We start from the raw sequence: 16190 nt of genomic DNA, 5'->3' as shown, positions 1-16190 counted from the left end.
GTGCTAAATATTAAATTACATCTTTCCAAAGCCAACTGCAAGTATGCAGGTATACAACAGAGAGTCCTTGAAAGGGATTCTCCCTTAAGTATATCCAGCTTCACTTTATTCTGCCCATACTGTTGACATTTATTTTTCTGACCCTACTCCAATACTCCACAGTATTTATACCTATAAAATTAAAGTACGTTTTGGATCCACAGCTATGAAAGTAAACTGCAGAACTCATCAAGTCCATTTCCTACCAGACAGCCTTATCTCATGCCTTTGATGTTTATTCTCTTCTCTTTTCCTTCTGCTTAACCATTTTGCCCAACTTTACTCCTTCATTCTCGTCTGCCCCAAATGTTATTTGCTCATTCGCACCCATTTTTTTCCCCAACCACCCCTTCTACAGCAACAGTAGGGCAAAAAAATTCTGTTTACAGCTCTGAAATGAACTCAATGCTTTAGAAAAGAATTGTCAATACCAATTCACTACCCAAACAGAAGCACAGCAGGAGAAAGTGAGCCAAGCAGAAAGACCAGCAAAGCACAGCAAGATAGCATATATCTGTAAGATGCAATTTTGCTGGAATTCACATGATAATACACTGGAATAATGAATACTGAATCTGACCTCTCTAATTATTCTAGGAGATCCACACAATTTAAAATCAGACCTCCAAAATTAAGCAAGCAGTAGATAAAGAACCATTTCTATACCTATTAATGTATAAATAAATAGCTGATAGCACATTTAATTATAGTGCTATTAAACTCGAGGTGATATAAAAATTGAACAATCATCATCTTCAGTGTGGTGTTTCTCTTGAGAGTTTCATTAGACACCAAAATAGATAAAAAAATACTTGTCAAGCACTATGCAGATACAAAACAAAGTAAGGAATCCAGCAAGACAAAGATTAAGACAATAATACTACATTATTCAAAGTCTAATGCAACTAGGCAAGTGTCAGGCTATTTTCCTCATTACCTCTATTACATTCAAAATTACCTGGAGTGTATGAAAAAAGAAATAAAAATGCAAGAACAATGAAACAAATGGTTTACACAAACATATTAGTAAGGAACACATTCGGCTTTGAGCAAAAACTTAAAACTTACAGGGCTTCTTCTCTTTCTATATCATAATTGTTACATTAAACTATTTCCTTGGTAACTTACACTTATTTTTTCTAAATTATGCACACATATCAGTATTTATGCCCTATAAATAGGACTACTTCAATTTATTGTGCTTTATGTGATTAACACTTAAATGAGGATGGGGAGTTGTTCCTGAGCTTACCCAGCCAGTTCCACTTCCTTGGGTTTTAGTGAACAGCAGTGATGAACCTTGTAACACTGCCCATGATGACATCCAATTCTTTCTGTAAATATTGGTAAATAAACATAAGGTAAATTGACTTCGAAAGTAGATAAACTGCCAATCATTGTTGCCCAGATGACCTTTATGTTAATATACTTAACCATATATACAGTCATTTGTGCCATCAGTAAGTCTTAATTGGTATTATATTTGTAGAAGAGACACACGTTAACAGTCCCAGCCTGACCATCAAAGTCTAAATCAAACAAAGCTAATTAGTAGTGGAAGCAGTTCACAAGGAGAAACCATACAATTATAATTTCAAAGCGGCTAATCTGGAATGCTCAGCCTACTGTGTACTTAGTAAATTATGCCAAAGTACTGCATAATTCTAAAATTGATTGATCACATCTAACTGGGATGCAAGTGTCCCACATCTATGAAATAAGCTCATTTACACTGGCAATAAAATACTTGCTACACATTTAAAATTTGCAGAAAGAACAAATAAGTTGTTCCAGCTGTCTATTTGATTTTATGCCTGAGTACCTGTCCTCCTGAGGTTAAAAACAGAAGTCTTGACAAGCTCTGACAATTTCCATTGCCCAAACATGAATTATTATTCAACAGCTCTAAAAGTGACAGGATGGCCATGTTGCATCTTTCTGTACAGCAGCGCAGTAATCCAGATCAATGATTCCAACAGATGCAACATAAATGGTGAGAGCATACTGTACCAGTAGCAGCTTACATGAGCCACTGTCTACCCTTTCCTACCAAGCTCTTAGAAGCAGCAATGAGGAACCAAACTGGTGGTCAGATGTGCTGCCCAGCTGTGCTGGCCTAGGTCAGGGGGGTCTGGAGTATCAGCTAGGTGCTGATTATGGAAAAGTGCTTGGTGTATGGGAAACACCGAACTAGACAGATATAACACAGTATTCCACCCAAAAGATTAAATCTTTAAAAAGTAAAAAACCTAAATTAAACCTGAGGATATGCCACTCTTGCACAGTATTTAACACTGACTCTTTGCAAAATACCAGAAATGTAAGTTAGACAGCATTCCTTGATTATATGTTACGATATATAATGCAAATGCCTGTCTGTGAAGCAGAGAAATTAGAAGTTAGAAATAAGGCCACCCATCACCTACAGGGAGACCAAGGTTGGCCAATACATTCTGCTTTAAACCCTTCGCATTCTGCTTTAAACCCTTCACAAGCAGAGTGAAGGAAGAACTAAGGAGATGTTACACGTACACTCATTGGAAATCAAAGGAGATCAAATGAAAGCCCCTCCTACACTGATTCTATCCAAGGAACAAGACAGACTATCAGCTATACAGATTTTCTCTTAAATCAATCAATCAATCCTATTTTATAAAGCCGCCTCTCACCAGTACACCTTCATGAAATCACTGCCCTATGTTGAAGCCTGGCATACAAGAGCCTCTGGCTCTCTGAAGTCCATTATCTTAGCTCACTGGGAGAGACACATATTTTGGGACAAGGAAACATTGTGTCCTACAGGAAAACCTTTAAGGCAAATTCAGACAAAAAGTAAGAAAGCGCAAAACCCGGTATGCTATCCTATTACAGCAGTCAGATACCTTACACAAACCCTTATGCGCATGTACTTCTGGAAGTCCAAACTTACCGAACTTTCTTCCCATTTTCGGTAATTTTTGTCACATTCAATAGCCCATACTTCTCTTGACCCTGTAAGATAAGAGTAAGACATAACAAATATAAAAGAAAATCTGTTTCTATTGCCATCATGACACTGAATCAATCCCTCAAATAATCAGTTTCTGGCAATGAGCCATCTTTGCCTATGTTACAACTTCAAGAAATCGTCTTAAGTATATTTAAATATGCAGACACCAACAAAATCAAAATTCCTCTGGGGAAGCACTCATTACCATTCGGAGGGTAAAAAGCTTTCCTTCAAGGCCTAGGTTCTTTGCACGAGCCAAACTAAATCATTTGTGGTACTAGACAGTGGAAATTTTAAACATAAATTGATAATGGTTTGTGTAATAGCACATTTATGTTTGTGTCCTTTACTAAAAAAGGAGATGGCTGACAAACAGCCTAAATTCTCTGACAAAATTCTTCCAAGTTATTTTAACGTAATTGCATACTTTAAATAAAACATGGTTGAAATGCATAAAAATATTAACATATTCATTTTAAAAACAGATGAGTGAAACATTTCTTTGATGTCCTATGTTTTTCTATCCCCAAGCAAATTATTAGAATTTTAAACTACTTCATTATGTCTTGTTGATGAAAATCATTTACATTGGTATGCCTCTGTACAAATGTGGAGATCAGTCAGTGAACAGTGGTAAAAGACAATTGATGAACAAGAAGGTTATTTGCAAGTTTCAAACATCTGGAGGGGATATTTCTAGTTTCTATGCACCAAAAAAAAAAAAAAAAAAGGAATGTAAAAATATTCTAGGATAAAAAGGAAAACCATCCATTTATACATTTGTGATTCTCAAGCTGAGGTAACAAATTCTATCATTTGCTCCTGTCACCTCACCCTTGTCATACCAGTGAATAGTGTTAAAGGAATATTAAGTTATTTTTCCAATCAATTCCTTTTCAGTAACAGCTTGTAACAGAGTTCCTAATTTAAGAACTTAGCCATTACTTGAAACAATCAACTAGGGAAAGGAACCAAATTAGTTTTAGCAAAACAAAAATGTCCTCAATTCTAGATGCAATGAAAATAGAAGATGTAGTCTCTTCAGCATTCTCCTCAATCTCAAGTTTAAGTGGACCATAACTGCAGAATACAATATTAAAGAGAATTTTTTTTCTGGAATACTGTGACAACACTCTTACCAGAGACATAGATGTGGTTTTCACGAACCTTAAGAATTTTACCTACATGTTTCAAGCACAACACGAAATACAAAAAAGACAAACATGTTTCAAGGATAATAGCATTTAGCTGGTGGTTCAGATGTTATTTCACTCCAGTGGTAACTGCTACTCCTACTCAATCTAGTATCTCCATTGGGCTGGCATACTTTCCCAAAACCAGCAATATATATGTATATATTATTTTCCCAAAATGACACTTTCAATAGAAGAAATTAGACACTCCCCCCACCTCCCAGAAAAAACCCTAGCCTATTCTTTATATTACTTTATTTGTGATCCGTGCAGACCACCACTAACAATCCTATGCACTGCACCCTTCTAACAACCTTTGGCTTTAGTAAGTGGAACAGCCTGTCACCATTTTTCACAGTGACTGAGCAACCCATGCCCACTTTCTCAAATAAATTATGGTTTTAATAAATTACTCATGGTAGAAACTGTGGGAATGCTCAAAAAAAGAATTATTCAGAAAAAGTATCATAATGCCCTACTTCACAGCAACACTAGGGGGTACTAATGGGAAAATTACTGTAATCAGGGAAAGGGAAGTAGAAAGACACAAGGATCAAAAGACACAACAATTCACCAGCTTGCTTTGTAATATTTAAATCCCAGGGGACAGCTAAAGAAAACACAGATTATTTTTTTTTTCTATTATCCAAAGCAGCAGTGTTTTCTTCTGAAAAACACGATTTTAATAATTCAAGGTCTGAGCCGTATTTAAAGAAATTAGAATATATGCAGCAATAACTGCTTGTGTATAAGGCTATCAACTATGCTTGCTTAATAAACAATATTTGCTTTATTGTGGAAAACTGTTTGAACTGTTTGAAGTGTTGTAAGAATGGATTAGCATGAATAAGCCAGACAAACATTCCTCTGTGTGCTCAATAAGCATGAAACAGAAGTTGTGCCTTTAATGCCCTGAGCTACCTACTAAAGGGTTGCTAAAATTGATCAAGGCACACATTTCAATGCTACTGTAGCACTGTACAGTTCCAAATTTATTTTTTTTAATATAAAACCTTCTTAACTACTTCCCACTGTTTAAAAAGCAATAATCACATTTAAAATATAAACTGAAGTAAAAAATTCTGTGAAATGTCCATAGCAAATTTAACAAGCTTAAGTTTTTCTTCCAGTACTTATTCTACTAAATCAAAAAAAAGACATAGTTTACTTATGCCAGGTTCTCTATGCTTTTTCAAGGAGACTGAAACACAAGAGAAAAATAGCGATATCGAGTACTAGAAACTATTACTGACTACTGACAGTGAGAGATTCTGTGGAGATGGGGAGTTTATTTCTGCTTTTACCTTCCAAGTTGCTAGATGAGAAGACATGGCTGTTGGAAGAAGTAAACTGAGTTCTAAGTAATCTGACATAACTTTATTCTACAGTGAATTTTTACTTAATTTCCTATCGCCAAGCTGTATTTAAACCAAAGACATTTAATTTTTTTTTCTGAAAGCACAGTTGGATGCAGTGCATTCCTTTTAAAATGTAAAGCCTTCAAATTGCTTTATCCCATTATTTTTCTCCATACCAAGCAGGCTTACCCTCAATTCTCTAATAATGAATAGCCTGGTTTCTACAACATCTGCTTATCTATTTAAATGCTTTGCATACTGACCGTGGCTTGATGCTTTGGTGAAGAAGGAGAGGTCTCATTTTCAGGAAAACTGGCCTTAGAAGCAGTTGATGATTCCTATGAAATTCAAATAGGCAACAGAAGTTACTGTCTTTCTTATAATTCTTTTTTTTTTTTTAACCCTGAAGATATTTTCTCTTTATACACACTCCTTACAAAAATAATGTACTACTTCTATCAAGCATTCGTTATATTCTTAGATAGTTAGATTATAGACCTGCTTACTAAATAGTGGTCTTCTGCATTAATGTAAGATGATTATCAAGGGGCAGATTTTTTTGTATGCCATTGCTAGCAAATTATGAACCTTATTACAGGGCACCATACAAATATCAAGATTTCTAAGAATAGATTATGTCTCTGTGTGGTTAGCAAATAAGATTAGTACAACAAATTGTTTTATACGTAGAAAAGTGTACACCAGCTCTATTAATTTTTGTGAGTCATGATCATTAATTTCCTTGTAATTAAGCACTGAACATTTCTGGAGATTCAGGTTTTTCTTTTAAACTAGACTAACTACAAACCAAAAGAAAGTACTGAATCTCTGAAAATTAGGAAAAATTGCCCATCTAGAACAAGAAAAGGCATGTGCATTTCCTCTGAAGTAATGATTGCTTTGCACAAATACAACACTTGAAAATCTGGTAAGGAATTTCAAAAGGAAGAAAAACATCACTTGTTCTCTGTTACCGTTAACACATTTCGCTCCCTCTCTCTTCTTAATTTCCTTTATAGCTCTCCCAAATTCAGTTTGCTTTTCCAGCATTACATAACACTCTGCACATTCATGCTTTAAAATGCACTTGTAAATCTAACTACAGAAGTAGCCCATTAGTTCTTTTAGTAGTATAATAACAGAGAACATTAGCAATCCTAAGAACAGCCCTAAATGCTTCATATTCTCAGATGTCTTTAAAAAAAAAAAAAAAAAATTCAGAGAGAGAGAGAGAGAGAAAGTTCATATTAAGGAAAACAACATTGTCCCTCCCAGGAACGTGTTTCTTCCAAATTTTCAGCTGATGGCTATATGCAGCTATAGCAAATAAACAGTTAAGTACACTTGCTATCATCAAATTCTCATCAGCCATGGAAACCCATACTTTCACCCTGGCACATTTCAAGCACTCTTTTGACTGGCCTATTTTCATGGAACAGTGTTGATTTTCCAGGAAAAACAAATAAGTAAGATAAAAACAAAACAGCTTTCCTAGGAGCCAGCTGAAAAACTAACTTGGGGCCGGTGTACCTATCCTGACAATCCTGCTTGTTTTTTCTTTGTCTCATTCCGAATTTGAGACAGCTTTCATGCACTAAGCAACACTGGAACAAGTAGTCCACTATTTGTGGTCATGAATTATTCCCTCTCCACATACTAATTTAAAGCACTATGTATAACAGTGTGCCTACCAGTGGTAATAAAACAGGTGCACCAATGCACTAAAATCCTATCTTTCCACAGAATACTAGTTTATTGCTCCACTACACATTTTTAATATTTTTTTCAAAGCATTAACATTGTGCTTTTATATGAACTACATATAGTCTCTTTACCATTCAAAAAAATGCATGCTGCTTGCATGTCTTGAAGCTGTTAAAAGTAACTTTAAGCTACTGACTTAGACTTAACAAATGTGGCTCATATACACAGCTTCTTTTGGTTATTACACTAGGCATTTGTACACTTTCATGTTTGCTTCATTAGGTTTAAGGTCTCAGTGTTTGAACATTGAGTCTTGCAGAAAAGTAAAACAACTTATTCAGTGTTTTACAAGAGCTTCTCCATTCAGTGCAGCACTACACAAAGGTGGTTCCAAAACAGAAGTTAACTTTATGCCGAAAAATAAAAAGGTAAGTCTTCCTTTAAAAGTGAGGCCAAAACTTTAAGCCATTCCCAAAATAGAATTGTTCATACCTGTGAAGAGAAAGCTGCACCAGGCTGGAAGTGTTTACCCAGCTTTGATTTATCAGGACTCCTCCATCTAGACTGTCTCTCATGCAATACCACAACACACTTGATACAGGATACATAAGGAGGAGTAGGGAGGGGAAAGGAGCAGTACAGGGACCTCAGAATCACTTGAGTTAAACTCATTTGTACAGGTGCAAAGCCTAAGCCAAGCATGGTCCACTGCTCCTCAGCACCACATACGATATCTTGTAAACTGACAGCTCAAAAGCTTAAGATCAAATCCAATAAATCCTATTCTGAGGAATTAAGACAACTCATGACAACCTGCTCTCCTATACTCCATTTCAACAAGGAAAGCCATTAAAACATACCAGAAGCAACAGGTCAAGCAAGTAATATTCTGGGTAGCAGATCCATTTTCATTACAGCTACTGTGTTTTGCCTATTTAAGTTTTCTTTGACATCTGTGATTATACTGGCCCACTTATAGGCTTTTCTCTGTACTCCCAAATCTACATTCATCCCATTTTCCCCTGTATCTTTAGAAAAGGGGAGCTACTATGCTGTCTTCCTGGTATCTCATTTTGAGTAGTCTGTGCTATCATTTCAGCATTACAAAGTATTTCAGTTTCCAAGAATCTTGGGATGGATTGCTGAGAAGTTACAGAAGCCAGCAAGTCACCACCCTACAACAACCCATCTCAGTTCCTCCCCACTCAGCTCACACTGACTCTCCCCACCCACAGGCTGAATGTCTCAGCAGAAGCAGAAACAGCTGGGACAAAAATCAAACTGGAGAGAAATGAGCAGAGAGAAAGCAAGGGAGAGGCTCTGTCTCCTTGTTGGCCTAAACAGCATCTGTTACTGTACAGACTATCAAGAACATGCCCTAAGAATGGGCAGAAAACAGCTTTTGTTGTTACTGACCCACAGCTATTTTCAGACTAAACACCCAGCTCAGCTCTGGACAGGACCAAAGCCAAGTGTTTCAGCACTTTCAGTACTCTACTCTGTCCTTCAAAAACAACATTACAACTCTGCTGTAATCACACAGAGCTTTTCTTCTTTCCTCAAGATATTACAGTGGAGGCCAATGAAACAGTCATTAATGGGATAAATCCAGTATATAATACTACTACTTACATCTTTAAGGCATAGTTTTTAGTTTAGCAAGTGCAACTTTTATTTCAATTCTATGAATATTTCAGTTACCCATCTGCAGTCTTTCAAGTGTATTCCTACTTGGTGTTTCCTATAATTGAAACGTTGAGGCATGAAATTTCACTCTACCTTACATGAGCACCTCACCCACAGCCATAATTCTTGAGTTCAAATACTAATTACACTCCATAGCCTAAACTGAATTAGGAAATTCCAAATTATAAGAAAAACAGCTGTATACACACCAAACCCTGAACTAACACTACTTAACATACTTGAAGAATAACAAGAAAAGATCTACTACTCACAAAGTAACAGTAGTAAAGTTGTTGAACTGCCCTTGGTTTCAGTGAATATTATACATGATACAACAGAAGAAAAATGGTATTTCAGAAATTCATGCATACTTATTTCTGTTACATTAAATATTTCACACATCAGAAGCAGTTGGTATTCCAGGATGCTGTTTAACTTGCTCCTACCTTATCATTGGTATCCAACACAATTGTGCTGTGCCTCCATTTTGTTAAAACTATTGGCTCTTGTAGCCTCCTGTCCAGACTCCTACTCTTTATTATATCTCTTTGCTGCTGTGGTGAAGCATTATACTAAATAAGAGAAAAAAGAAAAATTGAACTGTAAGTAGAATCTAATTCACGTAAACAAGACTTGAACATACCACTCATACATCTTAACAGTGCAAGTTTTCAGATTCCTGATGTCACCCAAGGCTCTGAAAATGGCCTTGGTTTTATTTTGCATTTAGTCTTCAAGAACTGTTCTTTCTGCTGTAGTCATCTCCAACGCAGTAACCAAGACTGGCCTGTTGGGATAATGCTGTCCATTGGCAGATGGATGTTTGATTTCTTGTGCAACAGCTTACTGCTGGTTTTGCAACCAACCAGTGTATTAAGAACTACAAAGGAACTGGAATAAATAAAAGATTTAAACACTCATTCTGCATATTGCACTGACAGTACTATACCACCTGTCCAGCTCTTGTGCAAGAAAAGGAAAGCCCTATTATCCTGCAGTAACGTGCTTAGATCAAGTTTAAGACTCAGCACAGCTGTAATAGCCGAGGAGAAAACGGATTTATCATAATACAGGTTTTCTAATAGCAGAAGAGCATCCAAAGTACAGGCTGAGAAAATGTGAAGGTCATGAGAAGGACCCAGCATTTAATTAGATACCAGCATTGCAGCATACTTATTAGCAGCATTGTCCTTTTAAATTATATAGAATTATAATCAATTATAAAAGAATTGTTAAAAAAAATTTCTAACAAAGTTTAATACTAAAAATACAAACAAGAAAAGACAATATCAGTGTAAGTTTTTTTTCAAGTCACCAGAAATTCTTTCTACTCAGCATCAGAAGACTAAAATCTGCACATAGAAAGAAAAATAAGGCAGCATTTGCAGAGTCATGTAAAAGACTAGAATCCACTAGGTGAGAAGTAACAAAGGAAAGTCAAGTGTCCTTTTTCCTTAAAAAGGCTAAAGCAACAATCTCTGCAAGCACACTGAACTCCACAGTTTTGTTACTGATTCCTACCTTAAGCTCAGAGCCTCAGTCATTAAAGACAACCCTAACCTATACCTACACATACCAACAAAGCATGGCAAGGTTTAACCTAAATAACATAAATGCTAAACTTAAGCTAAGTTGCAGAACACAGTTATGTTTATTGCCCAAACAAAGAACCAGCATTACTTACCGCCATGGCAGTAGTACACTTGTACTACTACGTAACTATGCTTGTGTTAGGTATGTATTTTGCTGTGAAAAAAGTTAATGCTCCAGTACATCAATAAGATGCTGAAAAGGTAAGTAACTTTAGCATTTCATTGAATTATTTCAATATGCACAAGAGTAGTAAAATATTCCCAGGTGAATGAATCAAGCAGTACTGAGAGTAAAACTTGGTAGTTCTTGTACAGACAGAAACATATTTGTTATCATTGCAGAAATTCACTTGAGATTGTACTGACTTTGTATTGGGTTCAGCACATCTACATCCACATGACAAGTGCTTCGTTACAGTGGTGAGGATTAATAACTCTCTCTTTGTCCCCTTGTTATATCAAAAGCTGAACCATCATTCGCACTGCAAGCAATCGAATACTAGCTTACTTTCTTGTTATGGAAACATCCATTCTGCAGGTGCTCCTACAACTCAAAACTGGCAGCAAGCTAAGCAATATGCAGCAAAACTGCCCACCCGTATTACAACTAAATCTAAACAATTTTCAGTGAAACTGTATCTAAATCACAGAAGGTTGCCACAGTGTTCCTTGCAGCAGAGTTAACACATTTAAGTGGGCATTTCAAACCTATTTCTTGCTATGAAAGAGAACCACTTACTTCAGAAATAGACTTACACTTCAGTGACACCAGTGAATATTATTTATGGAAATCCTCTATGCACTTTCCATTTGAGTAACTGGAAGAATTGAAGTTTAAACAAAGACTGTTGTCTTGAATTTAAATCTATGTTAAGAATTACGGTATTGACACAAGCGTAATTACAGGTGATCTCTATTTAAAAGGTGCCTTTGATACCATCACAAGCCACCAGAGTTCATTTATTTAATAGACAACCCCATCTTGAAGGGGAAAGAAACTGTAAAATAATATGAAATTCTAGTTTTACAAAGCATATTTAACAAGAAAGCAAAGCAACAGTGTATGGAGCTCATTAACAAAGCACTGCTAACAACTCAGGAACACTGAGCTATATATATCTTAGCAGCTTAAATAATTTGCATTGGCAATATGAACAGTGTTAGTAAACTGATGAGTCTTTAAAGGGAACATTTGACATTTTTTCCCCATTTTTCAGCAAATGGGTAAAGTAAACATCTTTCACTCAGGTGTTTATGAGGGTTGGGGGGGGCGGTGGTGGTGGTTGTTTTATTCATTACAAATAGCAAAACACACTACTAAGCAGGAAAGGAAAGACAAAGCTTATGTATTTCTGGACTCAAGACAAGCCTCCACTTTTAAAGTAAATGGACTGATCTGTGATCTTCAAAGAGAATCACAGTGAGATACAGATACTGTTGCAGGCTCTGCATTATCCAACTGAACTAGCCATCCTCTGGATCAGGTAGAATCCGCTGGCTAGAGAGAAGCAGCCAGCGCTAGTAGCCCAGCCAGGTCAGATGACACCACCCCTGTGACATTTTGGTCTGCCACCACCCAATCATCTTGGTTCAAAAAGCCTTTCAGAACAGTTTCAAATCAGGTTGATTTATTAACACTGTATAGGACTCCACCTGCAGAGCTGTTGTCCCTGCTACAGGCATTTGCAATATTTCCCACTGTTTATCAGTAATGATAAACAACTAGATTGGGCTCTTCTTCCCTCAGGCAGGATCTTCTTTTTCATTACTCCAAGCAGGCTTTCTGTGCCTAAGCCTTGGTGTAATCTTGAAAACAGAGATCAGGCAAGGGCTGTACACTGCAATAAAACTGACCCATTCAAGACTACGCACTGCCTGATAGGACAATCTCTGCTACACCATGTACCTTAACAGCACCTTCTAAGGGTGTGATGTTGTTTTCTTAATTCTAAAGCTTTTGATTATGCAGCACAAAACTCCAAACATACACACTACTGCTTCTTGAAAATCCTCCACAAACTCAAATTTGTCCCATTACACGAATCCCACTGACACATCCCTTCAGTTTGTTCCCCATTTCATTGGGAGCATCTCCTATCAGGAAGGGAGGACACAAACCAGTTGTTCATACCCTGACTGCACACATTAAGTTACAGAGACTTCTTCTTACAACAGCTCTTGGTGTAGGGTAAGGACACCAGTGGTATAAATTTAGGTCACACGGGGTTATTTTCATTGCTGATTTTATCCAATGCCTTCACCAGCTACTTAAAGGCTTTCTTTGCCTTGGTATAAAATTTTCTAACCCTCTCAACTGGCCGAGTGATTTATATTTAATTTTAACCTCATTTGTGGATGGCTCAAGGCTCTGTCCTAGCCCAATTGTGACTGAAATAAATGTAACAGCTCCAAGTTATTTGTAGCAGTTGTCCCCATTCTTACAGAGATGACACAGATCTGTCAGCTTTAAGAAACAGAAAAAGATTCTTCTTGGTTTGCGTTAACAACATCCTCAGCCAGATGAAAGGAACTGGGTGGGTGAAGGGAGAAAAGAGTGGGAAGCAACAGATACACAGTGAAAGTTTGTAAAGCATTTTACTCTACATTCTTGCGATCAAAGATCAAAAGAGCAGCGTTTAAAAATACTCTGGTATCCTAGTACCCTTTAGCATCTTATATACTCTGCCATGTTACTTGCAGTTGTCCCAACAAACTGTTTGAAACCAAAAGATTTAGGGGAAAAAAAAAAAATAAATTACACATTGCCTCAAAACAAAACCACTTTTCAGTGCTACTACTGTCACTGGCTTTGAATAAACTTTTTTGGTGCTGTGATGGACATAACACCAATGTTACAGCTTTTGCTTTTCTTACCAACTAAATCAATAACATTTTTCTTACACCTACATAAACAAACAACAACAACAAAATAGTAATTTTTGTCTTTTTTTCTGCAGGGAAAGTAAATTCCTCATTCTCTGCCATAGGACATCTGGTGGCAGCAGTTGGAGGTGTCAGCTGCGCTGAAGGAACAGAACATAAACAGAACATACGCAGAATGAGGAGACCACTGGAACAAGCAGCTGTACCTCCAATATACAAGTGACCGACTTGTATATTTGCAAGACTACTAATCTTTGCAGAAGAACTCCAAGTCAGCACTGATTGCCACACGTCCTGCTGCTTGCCCAAGCAAAAGCTGGAGACACTTTTCCTCCCCTCTCATTTGGAAAGGAGGGGAGAGGTGAGGGAACCACCAAACACCAGGACAAATGAGGAAGACCAGACCAGGCCTCTTGAGTAAAAATATACATATTAAAGAGTAAAGGGGAAAAAAACCCCAAAACTAAAACTGACTACCTTCTCATCTTTAGCTCAGGTTTGTCATATCACTTGCACTTTTGTCCTTAAAAACCATCTAGATCCTCACATCGGCTGAGACTGTCTCAACTTTTACCAAGCAATCCCAAATTTTATGACAAGAATGTGAACAGGATTCTCTATTGCTAATGATACTGTTTAGTGCATTGACTTACAGTGGATATGAATGTCAACACAAATAATATGTTACCTCCAAACCAAGTAGCACAGCTCAGAACAAGACAAATTTACTGTAAGACAACCAGGCCCCATTTACATGTTTTCATCTTTATTTTCTTTTCCTATTTGATTGCATGATATCTTCCTGGTATTATCTGCACCATCTTTCCATGTTTTATTGAAATTTTTCAGATAGCATGCTCTGTTTGCCAGCATTCAGGTCTCCAGCAGGAAAATCATTCACCTGAATATCAGAATTGAGGCCTTGAGCTCATACTGCACTCTGATAGTGCCGAGTGAATTAACAGACTTCTGGTCTATTAAGACTGCCAAAAATTAAGCTCTTCTATCTTCCTCTGTGGATACAGCAAGGAGAGCTAATGCTACAGGAATTTCTGAGAAGAGAAAGTGTAATTCCAACACAGCACTATATAAATACTAACACCAAAACTATGAGTTCAGTCCAGAGGCTTAGAGTGTATATGTTTTCTTTCAAAGTCTACTCTTGCATCAGAAAGCTCAGTCCAATGATGGCCAAACATCATGCTAGATATCAGCCTAGGAACACATTTTGAAAAATTGAGAGACTTAATTTCTATTTTTCATTAGCTTGTCGTCTTTACCTCCCCTTTGAGCTACTTAATCCAATACTTATTACATATTTCCTCACTTTTTTGGTAATTTTGATAGATTACTTTCTTTACCCGTTAGAAATTAGAGAGATCTCATTCCTGAGATCAATTTAACTTTTTTCCCCCTCTTAATACAGATTCCTCATTTGTTTAAATTATAAAACTCTCAGTAGAAAAAAGTAGGTTTCTAGAATAGGGTTGTAGCCTTTCTCAACACAATTTAGGTATCATTTATTCACTACAAAGGAAATAAATGTATTTTAGCATAGTGATCTATGCAGGAATGGACTTCTATTTGTTGGTTTATTCCCCCCCCCCCTTTTTTTTTTTACTTTTTAAATAATTGGCAAGAACCAACAACTGAATGTAGCAGAATCCATAGACACAGGAGAAAACTCAAAGTCTTTTGCAAGATATAGTACAAATTATAGTTAAAGATTATTCTCCATTTTAAGGAATAATTCAGTATGTTGTTCTCTGGGTCACACTCCTTATGAGTCTTAATAGACTTTTCAGCAGATGTCAAAGCTACTCCATCTGAGACATCATTTTTAGTCAGAAGCATTCAGCTATTCCTAGATGTTACTTAAATATACATGACTGGAGGGCTTTCTACGAGACTGTCTACAGTAATTTGTTTTGCAACTGTCCCCAACCCCCAATATATCACCTCACCATTTTTAAGACATGTTCAGGAATACTAAAAATGTTATTCCCAAGAATGTTCACATTTACAGTTAATGCTGCAACAGTAAAAAATTTTAATGTTTTAGTATTAGCTCAGCTAACATGCTATTTCCAATTTTTAGTTCTAATGAAGTCTAAATTATTAAGAAACATGTAACAAAATTATTATCTTCTTTTGCTGGTTTAATAGCACTGCATGACCATGGTATTCCATCACTTTATTTCACAACAAGTTTTGGAAGGCAATATTTGAACTAAATACACTGGGGAAGAAACTGACCAAAAGTAGGGGGCTTTATCTAGTATCCTGGTTTAGACCCAGATGGTAACTCAGTGCCACGCAGTCATTTGCTCACCCCCACATACTTCCCCCTCCATGCAGGATGGGGAGGAGAATCAAAAGAATGTAAAACCCCACGGGTTGAGATAAGAACAGTTTAATAACTAAAGTACAATACACTACTACTATTACTAATAATATAAATGACATGGAGAGAGAATACTAAACTAAAAGAGGAAAGGAAAAAACCCCAATAAACACAAGTGATGTACAATACAGTTGCTCACCACCCACCGACCAATACCCAGCCCGACCTGAGCAGCAATTGGTCCCTTCTGGGTAACTCCCCTCAGTTTATATACTGGGCATGACGTGCTGTGGTATGGAATACCCCTTTGGCTACTTTGGGTCAGGTGCCCCGTCTGTGCTTCCTACTGGCTTCTTGTGCCCCTCCTCACTGGCAGAGCATGAGAGACTGAAAAGTCCTTGA

General features: G+C 36.9%; 1 protein-coding gene across 10 annotated transcripts in view; it reads right to left on the bottom strand.

Annotated features, from left to right (window-relative positions):
* ARHGAP12 (Rho GTPase activating protein 12) overlaps positions 1 to 16190 on the bottom strand; it is a 77983-nt gene that overhangs the window by 18853 nt on the left and 42940 nt on the right. For 9 of the 10 annotated variants that reach the window (XR_003991141.1, XM_030484216.1, XM_030484188.1 and 6 more), the window contains 4 exons: positions 9416 to 9541; positions 5843 to 5917; positions 2969 to 3030; positions 1292 to 1373 (listed from right to left, as the gene is read on the bottom strand). Coding sequence is in view for 9 of the 10 variants with exons in the window: in XM_030484216.1 (XP_030340076.1) it covers positions 1292 to 1373; positions 2969 to 3030; positions 5843 to 5917; positions 9416 to 9541 (345 nt within the window). In the remaining variant the exon portion in view is untranslated. The remainder of the gene's footprint in view (positions 1 to 1291; positions 1374 to 2968; positions 3031 to 5842; positions 5918 to 9415; positions 9542 to 16190) is intronic. The other variant, XM_030484224.1, reaches the window with a different exon arrangement.

This window comes from Strigops habroptila, chromosome 1 (assembly GCF_004027225.2).
Source record: "Strigops habroptila isolate Jane chromosome 1, bStrHab1.2.pri, whole genome shotgun sequence".
Taxonomy (NCBI): domain Eukaryota; kingdom Metazoa; phylum Chordata; class Aves; order Psittaciformes; family Psittacidae; genus Strigops; species Strigops habroptila.
The sequence above is the reverse complement of the archived record's forward strand: the minus strand, read 5'-3'. Positions and strand labels throughout refer to the sequence as shown.